The sequence below is a fragment of the Saccopteryx leptura genome, chromosome 6 (genome assembly GCF_036850995.1).
Source record: "Saccopteryx leptura isolate mSacLep1 chromosome 6, mSacLep1_pri_phased_curated, whole genome shotgun sequence".
Taxonomy (NCBI): Eukaryota; Metazoa; Chordata; class Mammalia; order Chiroptera; family Emballonuridae; genus Saccopteryx; species Saccopteryx leptura.
The window spans coordinates 164,856,769-164,873,625 of record NC_089508.1 but is presented as its reverse complement, the minus strand read 5'-3'; the positions used below and the strand labels follow the sequence as shown (position 1 = coordinate 164,873,625).

General features: G+C 45.3%; 1 protein-coding gene across 8 annotated transcripts in view; it reads left to right on the top strand.

The window, feature by feature from the left end:
• The window catches only part of FGF1 (fibroblast growth factor 1), a 107,853-nt gene extending 91,442 nt beyond the window's left edge, over positions 1-16,411 (top strand). For all 8 annotated transcript variants that reach the window (XM_066387985.1, XM_066387987.1, XM_066387989.1 and 5 more), the window contains 2 exons: positions 9,199-9,302; positions 14,285-16,411. In XM_066387985.1, coding sequence (XP_066244082.1) covers positions 9,199-9,302; positions 14,285-14,479 — 299 coding nt within the window. In that variant the 3' untranslated portion in view covers positions 14,480-16,411. The remainder of the gene's footprint in view (positions 1-9,198; positions 9,303-14,284) is intronic.
• Positions 16,412-16,857: the final 446 nt, after the last annotated feature.

The following is a 16,857-nucleotide window of genomic DNA, read 5'->3' as shown; positions in this document are numbered from 1 at the left end:
GCGACTTCATCCCAGTGTCTCTGGGTCTGTCCCGATTTGGCACTCTCGAGGCCTGAATGTTGGTTTCATGTGCCCAGGGGCCCACCCAGCAAGCCCTGCCCTGTCTAACTTCTAGGCAGAGTCAGCTGTCTCCAGTAAGCAAGAGAAAGCTCCACATCTGATGTTACCCCTTCTGTTGCAATTTCCCCTTTGGCGATGGGGGACCATGACTTATTCCTCGATGGGATTCCTAAGGGGGACGATAACTGGAAAATAAGAAGAAGCGCACAAGAGTCCCGAACCTGCAGCCTCCCCCTGCGGCCCACACCCCCTGCCTCCCTGAGCATAGGCGCGGAAGAGGCTGTGCGGGGAGCAGGATTACCGGCACCGCTCGCCACACAGATGGAAATGTTCTGAGCAAAGTGTGTGCCAATCAAATATTTATAAATCAAACCACATCCTAAAGGCACTAGGGGAGTTGGCTGGCCCAAAGAATGCTACTTTGCAGCCCTTTCTAAAGGGCAGACACCTTCTCCTCTGTGGAATCCCGCCCGCCCCTTGTTTCCAGGCAGCCCAGACTTCCTCTCCCCGGTCTGCTGTGACTCGGCTCCTTATGGGAACGGTGCTCCGCTCCCCGCCCGCCTGGGCCCAAAGTCAAGACAGCTTCGCACATGCCCAGTGTGGACAAAGGGGACCTTCCTGCCAGAAGCTAGAGCGCCGGGCAGGTCCCCAGGCAGGAAAGCCTGCCCAGTGGGGTGTTCTCACCTTGGTGAGGAGACGCCCTGCCTCTTATCAGGTTATACAGAAAGCATTTTTCTAAACTTTATTTTTTTTTTAATATCACACAGTCCGCGGACTTTAACAAAATTTTCCAGGCACCCTTTTCAGAACCCAAAGGGGAAGCAGACGCCTTTACACATTCTAAGAAAAGTCTTTTTGAGATATATATGTATTCCAAACGACTGGAATTTTTTTTTCCATAAACTCAATTTTTTTTTTCACCGTCTTTCTCTAATGTTTTACGGAGCCTGGCTTGTGGCTACGTTTTAATTATAAATGCCACTGACATAAAACAACCTCACAGAGCTCTGAATGAGGCTGACCTCACTTTGGGTAAACACAGCAAAGGACGGGAAGTCTCGACCCAGAATAAACCGGGCACGTAATCTCCCCTGGCCTCTCTGTGGAGAGCAGAGGGGAAGCCAGCCTGAAGGCCACGGGCGCTGCAGAAGCAACACTTTTGTCTCTGCACGTTCGTTCCACTGAATGTACCAGCGGCCATCTTATTTTTAAAAACTCCTAGAGAGGGACAGGAAGAGGGGAGTGAGGATGGCCTGGGGCTCGGGGACGAGGTGTGGTGCCCCAAAGCTCTCTCCTCTTGGCACTGACCTGCTCGTGACACCTTTTCCTTTCGGTCCTTGGAAAGGAGGAATCACATCTGGGACTGCAAATCGACTGCTGCTGAGAGCTCATGGGAGACTCGAAAGAGCCGAAGAGGAAACCAGAGACACAGACTTATAGTTGCTCAGAGAAAAGGTAGAACACCTAGTGAGGGGCCAGCACAACCACTCAAAAGCGCTGAGCTCCCCTTAACATAGGTTCCTCTAAGTAAAGACTGTGAAGGGGTCCAAAGGATGAGCAGGGGACAGGGAGGAGCACGATACACGAGGTGATCCGTTACCTTTCAGTAATTTGACACTTATTTTTGACAAATCGTCCATTCCTAAACTAGCACACTCTAAAGCAGTGGTCCCCAACCTTTTTTGGGCCACGGACGGATTTAATGTCAGAAAATATTTTCACGGACCAGCCTTTAGGGTGGGACGGATAAATGTATCACATGACCGAGACAAGCATCAAGAGTGAGTCTTAGGCCCTGGCCGGTTGGCTCAGCAGTAGAGTGTCAGCCTGGCGTGCAGGAGTCCCGGGTTCGATTCCTGGCCAGGGCACACAGGAGAAGTGCCCATCTGCTTCTCCACCCCTCCCCCTCTCCTTCTCTGTCTCTCTCTTCCCCACCCGCAGCCAAGGCTCCATTGGAGCAAAGATGGCCCGGGCGCTGAGGATGGCTCTGTGGCCTCTGTCTCAGGTGCTAGAATGGCTCTGGATGCAACAGAGCGACGCCCCAGAGGGGCAGAGCATCGCCCCCTGGTGGGCATGCCGGGTGGATCCCGGTCGGGCGCATGCGGGAGTCTGTCTGACTGTCTCTCCCTGTTTCCAGCTCCGGAAAAATGAAAGAAAAAAAAAAAAAAGAGTGAGTCTTAGACGGATGTAACAGAGGGAATCTGGTCATTTTTTAAAAATAAAACATCGTTCAGACTTAAATATAAATAAAACGGAAATAATGTAAGTTATTTATTCTTTCTCTGCGGACCGGTACCAAATGGACCATGGACTGGTACCGGTCCACAGTCCAGGGATTGGGGACCACTGCCCTAAAGCATTCCTAGTAAATGAGCAGGACTCTGGATTCTACTGGGGGACAATATGGTCTCAAATCTACCAACCAAACACTTTCAACCTTCTTATAGCATTTAAAATTCTTTTTTCTTACAATGCCTTGTAAATTTGATGCCTCCAAGAAATTTATATCTAACACTAGAATATCTTTCAAAATACTGCTTTCCATTTCCTCTGCTAAGTTAAAAATTGCTGTCCCCTGTTTAGAACTGGGGTGGGGGGCAATAAGGACCCTATGGACTCAGTGATTTATTTTTCAGAAAGTATTCACCCTTTCAGCGTGGGGTGCTTTAGAGCCACTGGCCTCCCCGCTCACAGAGAGCAGGTCCTCACTTCCCTGAGGGGGTGAAGAGGGGGTGCTCCTCCCTGCTCTGGTGCTAACCTGGGGGAGGTGCTGAAAAAGGGAAGGGAACAGAGAAGATGTGGCTCCAGTGGTCTCTCACCCCTGTCCTGCCTCGCCAGCTCTCCTGGTCCCCTGCCTGCCAATAGAAGGCTCACCTGTATGAATGCCTGTGTTCAGAACTAGATGGTCCCTGGGGTCAAGCCTAAACTGGGTCACAGAGCATTACACAGGTCATCAGGAGCAAGAAATGAAAGTCTTAGCCACCTCCAAGCATCTGCCCATTGACTAAGAACTGGGCTTTAGATGTCAACCACCCCCAAGAAAATACAAAGGAGAATTCTACCAACACCAGCAGCCCCATTACCCAGAGTTAACCAGTGTTACCAGCTGGCTGTTCTTGCCTCAGAATCGTGTTTTTAAAGAAATGAAGGATTAGGATGAGAGGCAATTCCCTAGACCAGTGGTCCCCAACCTTTTTTGGGCCATGGATCGGTTTAATGTCAGAAAATATTTTCACGGACCAGCCTTTAGGGTGGGACAGATAAATGTATCACGTTGGCCGAGACAAGCATCAAGAGTGAGTCTTAGACGGATGTAACAGAGGGAATCTGGTCATTTTTAAAAAAGAAAACATTGTTCAGACTTAAATATAAATAAAACGGAAATAATGTAAGTTATTTATTCTTTCTCTGCGGACCGGTACCAAATGGCCCACGGACCGGTACCGGTCCACGGCCTGGAGATTGGGGACCACTGCCCTAGACTACACCCTTCCCAGTCTCAGTTCTTCTCACCCGCCCAGAGAAGCGGCTGTGTGAACATGTTCTGTATTTGGGGTAGTTTTCTATTTTACTCCCTACAGATTCGTGAACTAAACACATGGCTTTGAGTTTTTTACAGAATTTTCATCAAGGATTTACCGTAAATATTGTTTTGTAATTTGCTCTTTTCACTGAGCATCATTTCCTGCTTCTCCTGAAAAGGAAATATATATGTAAAAGGGGAGAGTATTTTTGTTGTAGCAAAAACACTCTCCCCTTTTGTACTTTTTTGTTTGCTTTTAGCTAAAAAAAAAAAGAAAGAAAAAAGTGGGTTGTTATTGTTGTTTTTTCGCTATTGTGTTGCTTTGTCATTGATAGGGTCATCTGTACCTGGACCAAGCCCCTGAAGGCAGGGCCCTGGTCTGGCGTTGAACTCAGTTCCCAGCATGCAAGAGAGGGTTAATGAATGTGCGTTGACTGAATGGCTTTCCCCTTGGCTCTGAGAGGGAGGAGCCGGGCAGCAGCCGCTGTGTGGCCAGCCCCTCCCTGCTTCTGAGCCCCTTTCTCATGCTCCCTCCTCTCCACTCTTCCTCGGCAGCAGCTGCAGGAGGATGTAGGCTTGGAAAACTGGAATGAAGTCACACTAGGGAGTTGGACACCTAGTCAGTTACACGAGCGGCTCGGGTTGGGTGTTACTCCTTCCTGCCAGCCCCGCTTGCAGGAGGATATATGTTCAGGAAACTTAGCCAGAAAGAAATCCAGTGAAAATGAGCTATGAAACTTGGACATCCTGGAGAAATAATATTTACAGAGGAAACTCTTGAGACAAACTCTCACCAGTGTAACAACCCCAGTGCTGAGGCTCACGGCTGAGAACGGAGTCATGTGCCAAGCAGCGCTGGCTCCCGCTCCGGGAGGCCTTCACACAGCCAAAAGGGGAGTCTGCCGAGGGCGAAGTCCGCTCGGCTCACCCCCACAGCAAGATGAATGGGACTCTTTAAGGCACAGAACAGAAACGTAGTCGAAAATAAAAATCCTCCTTGGTGATAATGGTGCATCAATACAGGTTCACCAGTTATAACAAATGCACCACTCTGGGGGGGGGGGGGAGATGTTGAGAATGGGGGAGGCTGTGCATTTGGAGAGCTAGGGGTACATGGGAAATCTCTGTACCTTCCCCTCAATTGTGCTGTGAATGTTGCTTTAAAAGAGATAGTCTATTTTAAGAGAACATCTCCTTTGATGACCTAAAAGGATTTGCCCTTTGGGATTTCTGTTGTACCCATAATGGGTTTGACTAAATACCTACATGTAGGGGTGGTAGATGGAAAAAAGTCTCAGGGAACGAACATCACTCCATAGCTCTGGCTACAAAGGAGATCCTGGATGACCATTTGCCATCTTGCATGTCTGACCTTGAACACAAGGGAGTCCAAGAAGGGGAATGTACATGGCTTGATTTGGACCACGGTTTCCCATAGTTGGAGCTCAAGGTGTTGTATGAAAGAGAGGAAAAAGCAGAATACTTGGAAGCTTCCACCTGGGTTCTGGTCCTGGTTTTACCCTTGATTATAAGGATAACATTGGCAGATTGTGCTGTCACAGCTTCTTTCTTCCTACCTGTCAGATGGAGACACTGCCACCTTCCTGTAGGGAGGGCTGTGAGGAGCGAGGAAGTCCCCTGAGCACAGTAGAGATGACAGTTAGGACAGGACACTTCCCATGCGTTGAATCAGTCAATCCTCACAAGAACTCCATGAAGCAGGGACTATCACTATAGATAATAGGGGTAAATAACTTTCACAGTGATCACACAGCTAACACATAGCCAAGCCAGGATTGAAATTCATGCAGTTTGACAATGGAGCCCACGCTCTAATTTTACATTATTTATACCTGGATAGCAACCAGCACGCTCACTGCCTGACACACTGTAGTGCAATAAATAGTTATCCCCTCTCTTTGGTCTCTCTTAAACATACAGTATTAGGCTGTGAAATTGATGGAAAAATGTGTGTGAAAGTTCTCTGAAAACCATAACTGAAAACACAGAGAATTTTTTAAATGCTTTATTGACATAAATTCACATATCATACAATTCATCCATTTAAAGTAAACAATTCAGTGGTTTTTATTCTTATATTCAGAGTTATACAATCATCTCCACAATCAATTTTAGAACATTTTCATTACCCCCAAAAAGAAACCCTACACCTTCTAACCATCCTTCTCCCTTCTCCTCCCCGTTCTCTCCTCGGCCCCTGCCTACCACTAATCTACTTCCTGTCTCCATGGGTTTGTCTACTCTGGACATTTTTTTTTAAATGGAATCACAAAATATGTGGTCCTTTGTGCCTGGTTCCTTTCACTTAGCATGCATGCAAGGTTCATCCATGCTGTGGTACATCAGTACTCTGTTCCTTCTTATTGCCGAATAACATTCTACCAAAGATGGTATCGTTATCAACTCTGTTTACTTGCTGGAAAAAAATTTAGAGACTGAATTCAGATGCCTCTAAAAAAATTTAGAGACTGAATTCTTATTTTACTGATATGGAGTCAGTGACCTAGAGGTTAAATAGCTTTGCCAAGGTCACATAGAGTGTTGGTGGCAGAGCCCAGCCTTGAGCCTTATACCTCTCAACTTGGTCCCATCTTACTTCACTCCACAAGGCAATGTTGGAAACATAATTCAAAGCTCACAGCTTTTTACAGACGGACCAGCAGGGTCATTTCTGCAAATATTAGAAAAACATTATTCATTCAACAGATATATACTAACAGTCCCCAAAGGGCAGGGCACTGTGTGATGTGCTGAAGCCCTAACTGGGAACAGGACAGACAAGATCCCTGTCTTTTTTCCCAAGTGCACATTCTCCTGGGGAGGTAGAAATAAATGAGCAAATAAATGAGTACAATTATATTTTTTATCTCTAAGTGATAAAAAAATATAATTGTACTGTGTCTAAAGAGCCATGAAGGAAACAAACAAGGGGCCAAGAAAGATGATGAAGTGGGGACCAAGGTGACAGTGGCAGGGATGGTGAGGTGGGGTATGGGTCAGGAAAAGTGAAAGGACCTACTATATAGAGTGTCATAGGGTACTTGGGTGGGAATGGACTCTCTGAGGAGGGGTTATTAGGCCTTGGAGGAGGAGGACCAACTTTGTGAGTATCAGGGCGAAGAAGGTGCCAGACATAGGGTAGAGCATGTGCAAAGGTTCTGAGGTGGAAAAGAACTTGTATGTTGAAGGAGTTGAATGGGTGAAGCAGTGACTGAGTGAGCAAGTGGTGTGATTGGAGGCTAGGATAGAGAGAGCCCATATCCTGATAGAGGCCCTTTGGCCTGTTCTCTCAGAGCTAACTGAAGCTAGGAGGGTTTGTAGGAAAGGAGATCGGTGGCTTCCATCTTCCTTCCTATGAATTAGATAAACTTCATTTACCATGGGAAGCTAGAGGGGGCCCTGAGTTTCTGCAGCAAAGACTTCCAAGGACAAGAAAGTTGCATCTTCAATAGGGTAATATAACTATTTACCCCACCTTGGAATGAATCAGGTGATAAGGAAAACAGAGGGAAATAAGAAAATACAGGTATACTAATAGGGAAGTGGTCAAATGATTGTGATATAGCCACATATTGGAACATAATTCAACTAGTAAAAGGATAGTGAGGTTAATTCCTTCAGTAATAAAGTGGACAGACCTCCAATTAGTTGTTAAGCCAAAATCAAAAACAAAAACAAATAAAACAACCCAATGTGCAGAAATGTGTGTATAGTATTTTACCACTTGTGTAAGAAAAGGGGAAACAGCCTGACCAGGCGGTGGCGCAGTGGATAGAGCGTTGGACTGGGATGCAGAAGACCCGGGTTCAAGACCCCGAGGTCGCCAGCTTGAGTGCGGGCTCATCTGGTTTGAGGAAAAGCCCACCAGCTTGAACCCAAGGTCGCTGGCTCCAGCAAGGGGTTACTCGGTCTGCTGAAGGCCCGCGGTCAAGGCACGTATGAGAAAGCAATCAATGAACAGCTAAGGTATTGCAATGCACAATGAAAAACTAATGATTGATGCTTCTCATCTCTCTCCGTTCCTGTCTGTCTGTCCCTGTCTATCCCTCTCTCTGACTCACTCTCTGTCTCTGTAAAAAATAAATAAATAAATAAATTAATTAATTAATTAAAAAAAAGAAAAAAAAAAGAAAAGGGGAAACATACATTGGCTCAAATGTACCTAAGATTTCCCTAAAAGGATACACCTAGAATACATCTAGGAGGGTTTACTTGTCTTTGTCTTCCTGGAGAAGGTGTTCTGGGAGGAAAGACAAGGTTCTCATTAGTCCTATTTATTGCTTTTCCCCATTGTTTGAAAACGGGAGGCTAGCAGAGGTTGGGGAAGACTTTCCACTGTCTCCTCTTACATTGTTTCCAAATTTAAAACATGGGGATATAATTCTTATTCAAAGGAATTAAATTAAAAAAGGAAAATAAAGGAAAAGCAGCAAGGGGTCTAGATGTGCCAACCAAAGCCCCGTGCTCTTCCCAGCTCCGCCTGCCCCTTGACAAGGCTGACCCTTAGAGAGGACAGCTCATCCTCCCGTGGAGCCCTGGAGTGCTCCACGGTCCCTTGTCTAGATTTCACTCCTCATCATAACAATGGTTGTGACTGACAGTCTAGTGACCAAAGAAAATGTCCAGCAAAGTCCAAAATTAATTTTGATTCCCAAATGTGAACCATCAAAACACCCTCCCCCGAGCCAGCCTGGGGAGAATGAACAGATGAATAATTATGGAATGGGCGTTGGACTCCAATTAGGCACCAGCAGTGGCCAGTATCCCTCAGTGTAAATGGGGAGAGCATAACTCAGGGTAACACATCATTGCCCTCAACCTCAAGGTGACTTCCTGGGCTGAATAATTACTAATTGTGAAGGGCTGTCCTGTGCATTGTAGGATGTTTTAGCAGCATTCCTGACTTCTACCTGCTAGATGCTAATAAAGTCTGCAGGCATGGCCAAATGTCCCCTGAATGACAAAATTTTCCCCCAGGTGAGAACCACTGTCTTGTGTTTCTGCAGTTCCAGGTTAAGCGCCTCGTTCTCCCAGTCGGAAGCTAGAGTATCCCTCTGCCTCTGGTCTGCTGGGCTGCCATGAGGTGGGGGCCTGACTCAATCTGTCCATGAGAAGCTCCCACCCCTAGAAGATGCAGGTTATGAAAAGACACCCCCCAAGGCAAGGTGATAACTGAGGCAGAACACACTCAGGCTGCCCAGTTGCCCACTCTAGAGCCCCTCCCCCCCCCCTCGGGGTCTCTGGGAACAGGAGCTCTGGGAAGTGAATGTGGCTTCCTCCCCTGCTGTGTTTCCTCCCGGTGACAAAGAAAGAGAAGGGAGTGAGGCTCCGTGAAAGGGCACCTGGGGTCATTTGGTAACAAACAGGACGAGTAGGCACGCCTGCTTCATCTCTCCTTCTCTCAACAGACAGCTTTCTTTGGAGGGCAAAGAAAAAAGGAACTGTATTTCTATGTTTTGATTAATCTGAGGCTCATCCTTGAGGGCCCTGAAATGAATGAGCAGAATTTTCCGTGGCTAACTGTCCTGGCCACCAGGCCTCGTTGGCAAAGCCCTAGTGTTTATTTACTTTTGCTCGTGTTATTTTGATTTCAGTTCAGCTGCAGCTCAGCGCGGAGAGCGTGGGGGAGGTGTATATAAAGAGCGCCGAGAATGGCCAGTACTTGGCCATGGACTCCGACGGGCTTTTGTACGGCTCGGTAAGTATGAGGCTGACAAGCTTCCAGACTCGGCCAAGGTTTGAGGTTTCCGGAAATCTTGTTACGTTGAGTGATACACACTATAAAGCACCAATTAGTCTCTGTTTGTTGTTTTTTCCAGTAGGATTCCCACCCTCTACCCTGCCTTATTTTAGGCACCAACATAAAAGAGTTTTTTTGCGGTATTCTCTGAAAATACTCAAAACATATTATCGCACAGACATAGAGGAGACATTGATTGAAATTTGGGTAACTCATCAGTCACTCATTTCAGAATACCTAACTCCACTCCACTTCATTCATTCATTCCAAGAATGTTTCTTGAGGACCCACCACGTGTTAGAGGTGTGTCCCCTATGCTTTGTATAAGAACAGGAAAGCCCAGCCTGACCAGGTGGTGGTGCAGTGGATAAAGCATCAGACCGGGATGCAGAGGACCTAGGTTTGAAACCCTGAGGTCTCCAGCTTGAGCACAAGCTCACCCGGCTTGAGTGTGGGATCATAGACATGACCCCATGGTTGCTGGCTTAAAGCCCAAGGTTGCTGGCTTCAGCCCAAGGTTATTGGCTTGAGCAAGGGGTCATTCACTCTGCTGTAGCCGCCCCCCCCCCCCCAGGTCAAGATACATATGAGAAAGCAATCAATGAACAACTAAGGTGCCGCAACAAAGAATTGATGCTTCTCATCTCTCTCCTTTCCTGTCTGTTTGTCCCTATGTATCCTTCTTTCTGGCTCTCTCTCTGTATCTGTCAAACAAAACAAAACAAAAAAAACAGGAAAGCCCAGATCCTAGTAGTTGACACATCACATACAAGACTTTGAAGCCAGCCCTTGTACTTTGGAAGGGTCTCCCAAATAAAAAATTTAACAACTCAATTCAATTCTACCAACACTCATCAAATGCTTCCTGTGTCTAAATACAGTTAGGTGCTAACAGGTAAAGATGAATGAACCACAGTCTCGCCCTCGAGAAGCACAAAGGGTTTATTGAGGGGCTACCATCCTATCTTATACTTAATGCTGTATATAGGTCTGACTCAGTAGATGGTGGTCTTTGGGAGCAAAGAACAGAAATAGAGGTTATGAGATTTTTTTCCCTTACTGGTATCTCTCATAAAAACATCTGACCTGCAAGAGCACTGAAACCCATGGCCCCAGGTTTGGAAATTATTTCTGGATTTCAATCTTTTCTCTATATCTTATCAACTGATGATTAAGGCTTAGCTGTAACTCATTGCCCAAGCCAGCCCCCTTTCTTCCCTTTTATTAAGATGTGTGTCTACAGAAAGGCAGCCAGGAGGGAGATTTTAGTCTGGGGCTCCCTTTAGCTTATATCAAATTGTCAAGAGGCAGTGGGCAGAAGAAACCCTCCATGAGGCTCTAAACCTCAGCCGGTCTTTGGGAGGTGAACACAATTCTGTTGCTGTGGGGTTTTTTTTCATGCCACCCACTAGGGGTCAGGAGATAGGATCATCAGTTCTAGGTCCCCTCTAGCAGGCTGTCTGCGGAAATACAGATTCGGTGGGACAGCTTTAAAGGGTTTGGAGTCAGGCAGTAACTACTATATAGGGAGTAGACTTTTTTCTTAAAAGTGGTTCTTCCCGTTGGTAATAAAATCAGTTGACCAGTCCATCATTCAGTCTCAGGCTCACAATGGAATCTTATGCCTCTGCCACTTTGGCAGGCAACTCCCCCACTCCAAGCTGTGTCTAAAGTGAGGCTGGCCTGCGGGAGGCGCTCCATCCACAGCAGCGATGAAACCAACAATCAGTTTACACAGCCCTTGCCCTCATTATTTCTTAGGTTATGTGTTATAGTTTTATGGCTTTTCCTTCTTTAAATTAGCTTTGGTATTTATTATAACCTTCTCTGACTTGTATAAAAATATTGGTAGAGAACGCCCCAAATCTGGTTTTCTCTAGGTTCTAAATACCCTCTCTTCCTACTACAGTCCTGGCCGTCACTATAATTCACCTGAAATATTCAGAGGGTGATCTTTATATACTATGTCTCAGACTTTTTATATTTTCCCCATTGATAAGGACAAGTTCTAACATATCTCAGAGCTCTGCCTTGTACTCTTAACCTATTATAGGTATCAATCCATCCTGATACATATGTGTGTGTGTGTGTGTGTGTGTGTGTGTGTGTGTGTGTGTGTGTGTGTGTGTAGAAAGGATATGAGCCTGGCCTGCGGTGGTGCAGAGGATAGAGGGTCAACCTGAAGTGTTGAGGTCGCCAGTTTGAAACTCCAGGCTTGCCTGGTCAAGGCACATGCAAGAAGCAGCCAATGAACAACTAAAGTGAAGCAGCTAGGAGTTGATACTTCTCACACCACCAATACCTACCTCCTCTTCCTGTAAAATCAATAAACCAAATTTTAACAACAACAAAAAAATAATTGGTTTGAAAAGCTATATGCCAACACATTAATTTATTTATCTCTGGGGGTGGTAATGGCTGATTTTATAATATGTGAATGACTTCCGGTATTTTCCAAATTTTCTACACTGGGTATGTGCCACTGATGTAATTGGGGGGGAAGCATGCTATATATAAAAAAGAAAAGAATGAAAACAATGGCCATGAATCAACTGTTATTCCCCAGGCCCTGGGCATTGCTCCAAATGCGTAAGGAGAGTTGGAAAGCCTGGCTGGAGGACAGACAGACGCAGCACCTCGATTTGGCCTGCTGACTCAGCCTCTGACTCAGCCATTCTCTGTGTGCCTGCTGCTGTAGCGTAGCGGAGACATCAGGTGGGGGGCGTGGCTGTCCTCAGCTTCATCACAAAACATGGGCCCGATGCCCACTGAAGGGCATCATGGGGCGAGCCCTCCCTACAGGGGAGCAAGCAGCCCACACAGGTGCAAAACTGCGACCTCCTCCCACCCCTGACAATGTGCATCAAACACTAATGTCTGGATAAGTTCCTTTGGAGCCATCCGAGTCACCCAATTAAATACGTCTCTGTCCCACCTCATTCTAAAATGATCCCGTGTGTCACCAGCTGTCACTGCACTAGACTGCAAATGAATAAGCAGCAACATGCTTCCTGTTAAAGTGCTCCTTACTGATCACAGGGAACTTTACTGAGGGCTTTACACAACCTCATGAGTCAAATGAAATTCCCCACCTCACGGGCAAGCACCTATTATTTGCAAGGTTCCATGTCTGGGGCAGACAGAAAGCTGATTGGAAACCACCAGAGAGGAACTCACCAACCATGGGGGATGAAGAGATAACAGAGAGACCACATGACTTGGAATTGGAGTGAAGTCAATATACAGCATAACTATTTTAATATACCTAACCAGTTTAATATCCAGTATATCAAATATACATTATACTATATATATAGATATATTATATCAAATATAATAAATGTATTCTAAAATCCTGACAAGTAGGAAGTTCAAATAAACAGGTTTCTCCTACTCTCTAACAATGAGTTCCAAGAAAAAAATATTTGTTGGTAGACTTTTTTTAAAAGTACTTTCCCTATTTAATACGTTGTAGCTATCTTTCCAGCTTAATAAATTTATTGATTTGGTTGTTTTTTAGAGAGAGAGAGAGAGGAAAGGAGAGAAGCAGTGATTTTTTTGTTCCATTTATTTATGCATTCACTGATTGATTCTTGTATATGCGCTGACTGGGGATCAAACCTGCAACCTTGGCATATAGGGATGATGCTCTAACCAACTGAGAAAACTAGCCAGGGCAATAAATTTACAATTGAATTTGATTCCACTGTATGTATGTACTACTATCTACTTAACCAATTACCATTCTGTGCATATTTAGGTTGCTTCCAATTTGTTACCATTATATCCAAAGACTATCCTTGAAAATATAATTTTACCCTTGCTCAACTATCTCCTAAGGGTCTATTCCTAGAAGTGAGATTGCTGGGTCCAAGGCAGTGCCCATCTGAAACTCTGATACATATTGCCAAACTCCCTTCCTAAAGTCTCCACCATTTTATCCCACCAACAGTGAACGAGAGTGCCTGTTTCCTACGCCCTCACCAATGCTAAGACTCGTAAATCTTTTCTCTCTTCGCAGATATCATTGCTGATGTATGTTAAATCATATTTTTAATTTGCATTTTTCTGCTAGTGAGAGTGAATGTTTTCATAGGCTCTTTGCCCGTTTTTAAAACAGCAGACATAGCATGCCATTTCGATAGCATCATAAGTCTGCATCCATCTGGCCTTACCTCCTTCTTTCCGTGAGCACGTACATAAAAACGGAAGGAAGGATCTTCACCACCTGTTACCAGTTGCCTATATTTGGGTGGGTAGGTTTTGGGGTGTTTTTTTTCCTTTTTCTTTCTTTTTTTCAAAGAAAAATTGTAATTTATAAAAAGGACAATTCTTTTTAAAAATATTGAAAGATAAAGCTATTTTCATTTTGGAAAAAAAAATACTTTAAGTCGCAGGATATATTTTAGGTTTAGGGCTCATTTTGTGCAAGCATTGTCGTTCCTAACAATGCAGAGGTCAAATCCCGTTATTGTTAGCGAAAATCACCAGGGTGAAAAGTAATATTAGTATAGGTTTTCATTTATTCTTCAAGTCCAAACTTAAAAGCCCCCAACTGCATCACAGTCTGCTTTTCCCTGTTTGGGACACTTTTCATGGTCATACCTATGTGCCAGGCCTGTACCTGCTGATAAGAAAAAGGCCCAGACCTGCCTATATGGCGCTTATAGTCATTAGGGCCTCCCCAGGGGCAGGCCATAGGGTGCTGAGGGCAACCAAGGGAAGGGGAGCTTACAATATTAGCAAGTGTATTGTTCCAAGTCCTCCTCACCACCCCCAGAGACAGGCTCCATTATCATCCCAGTGTTACTGAAGAAGAAACTGTGGCACAAGGAGCCTCAATCATCTGCTCAAGGTCACACAGCTGTAAGCCAAGGAACCTGGCTGAAAACCACCCACCCCAATAACAGTGCTACTCTCTTCTGGTTTTATCTTTGTAGCAAACCCCAACTGAGGAGTGCTTGTTCCTGGAGCGGCTGGAGGAAAACCATTACAACACCTACACATCCAAGAAGCATGCGGAGAAGAACTGGTTCGTTGGGCTCAAGAAGAACGGAAGCTGCAAACGGGGTCCTCGGACGCATTATGGCCAGAAAGCGATCCTGTTTCTCCCCCTGCCAGTTTCCTCTGATTAAAGCAGTCTGCCCTGGGTGCTGACCACTCCAGAGGAGCCTGTAGGGGTCCTCCCCGGTTGACCCCAGGTTGTTCCCTTGACCATTGGCTGCGCTAACCCCTGGCCCACAGACCCTGAATTTGTAAGCGATGCACTTCTAAAATGCCCAGTTCATTTTCTTGCAGAGCCCTTTACCCCAGCACAGTTTGGACCAGAGGGGACAAAATTGCTTTGAGGGGCCAATTGGCTGGCTAGTCTGGGTCTGGTTTGGAGGTCCAGTAGCCTCTGGGCACCTGCTACAGGCTGAGCCTCTCCATACAAAGGTAGGGCCAAAGAAGTGTGTTCAGGGGACCCACGAGTGGGTCATTAGTGACTGCATACGAGTCCCTCTGCTGAGTAAACCTTGCCCACAATTCCCGCAAACATCTGGCATGATTTCCTTGTGATTCTTCACAAATATTAGCTGAGAGGCATAAGTCTAGGTTAGAGGAAGACAGCCTTCCATGAGTAGAAACAGGGACAAAGAAATCCTTTCTCAAGAATGGAAGGGATTCAAACGGCAAGGGGAGATCGAATTCTGGTGGACCACTCAGAGGGATGGGATCTCAGTGCAGAATGAACGAGGGCCGGGAGGCTCAGGCACAGGAAAGCAGGATAAATGCAGAACCCCAGAAATCCTTATGATGGCTCAACTTTCTGGAGGTTACCTAGCAACAGGAAGCCCCTGGATGATGTCAGGTGGACAGCATGAGAAGTGGGTTCTCGATAAAAGGGCGTCGGATGGTGGTAAATTCTTCTGGGTCCCAGGAGAGGGTGTGGGAGTAATGAGAAAGAAAGGGGACCACAGGCTGAGGGGTCTTGATCTTCTAGAGAGGATGACTCTACAAGTGAGAAGGAGAGGGAAAGGAACGCCACGAGGTGTGCTTGGCCACCAGAAAGCAGAGGCTTTGGGTGCAGTTTGACATTTCTAACCAGCTCCCAGGGTGCTGCGGAGGCGGCTGCTGTCCCCCACCATACTTTATGTAGAGGTCCTGAAGGATGTTAGGCAAATGAAGGTGGCTCAACCCTCCCACCCCACTCCCTCTCTCCTCATCCTTAAAAACACTGTAGCATTCAGGCAGTGCCGAGGCAGTTATGCCTGTGTTAAGGAGCATGTATTTTAAGGCGCTTTGGCCCATTGCCTATAAAATGCTCACTTAGAAAATAAACAAAAGCATACTTCAAAAATGTTAAACCCTCACAAACAGCTTTTCTCAAGAGACCATTTGTGTTACGATTACTTGTATAAATATGCTTCCTGCTTAAAGTAAACTTGACCCAAGTGGCTAGCAAATTAGAAACACCATTCATCTTTGACATATGATACTGTTGCCCTGTAAAGGCCTTTAATAAGCCATTTAAATTTACTGTGAGGCTGTATGTTTTAATCACATTAGAAATATATAGCTCAAAGGCTGATTAGCATCCAGCCACTGAGAATGGTAATAATAGGAAATAATGTATAAGCTACTCAATTATGTACTACATACACTACACTACATTTACCTGTAAAAGATTTTCCTTTGTTTTCCACTGTGCTGTTAGAAATTTTTCTTTGAAAAGAAAGATTCTTAAGCAAAGAATGTGTGGATAAAAACTGATGAGAGTGTTAGCTCACGTTTTATGAGGAATTGGAGTGATTATTAATTGAAAAGCAATTCTTAGTTGAACTGTCCTATTGAGGATGGAAGAAAAATGACAGTTTGTGAATGTTGGAAGCAATATGGAGTTAAGGAACTGAACCAAGTTAACAGGATTGTGAATAATACCATCTTGCGTTTGTTTCTATAGCAAAATGATTTCATAACTTTTTTTGTTCTTGTAACTTGGATGAGATGACTCTGTTTTATATTAGTAAATCTTTGCAGGCAAGTTGGGGATAGTACAGGGTGGCTTAACATCTCTTTACTACAAAGATTTGGACAGAAAAAGGTACCCAGAGAGGAAATCCAAGATATTTATAATGGTCCATAATTTTTAGCGTATGAATCAAATTCAAGTATAACATTGGCCAAGAAAATGTAAATACCGTTGCTAACAGATGAGACAGAAGTCTGTGGTTTCAGAGACCTAAAGCATTGTAGAAGAGACACTACTGTGACCTCGACATTCTCAGGCCAGTCGTCACTCATGTGTTTGTTTCATGAATATTTATTAAGTGCCTACTGTGTGTCCGGCACTGTCCTGGGTACTGGGGCCCCAGAGGACCTTGTCTGTCTGGTTTGCTGCTGCATTCTCTCCCAGGGCATTGATGTATCATGGAGAATGCCGTGGATTTATTGCTTTCAGTCAAGTAAAGACAGATTTTTGCAGGTTCTTGCTAAATAAACAGCAAATCCCAGAAACCCAGGTTTGGAAAGA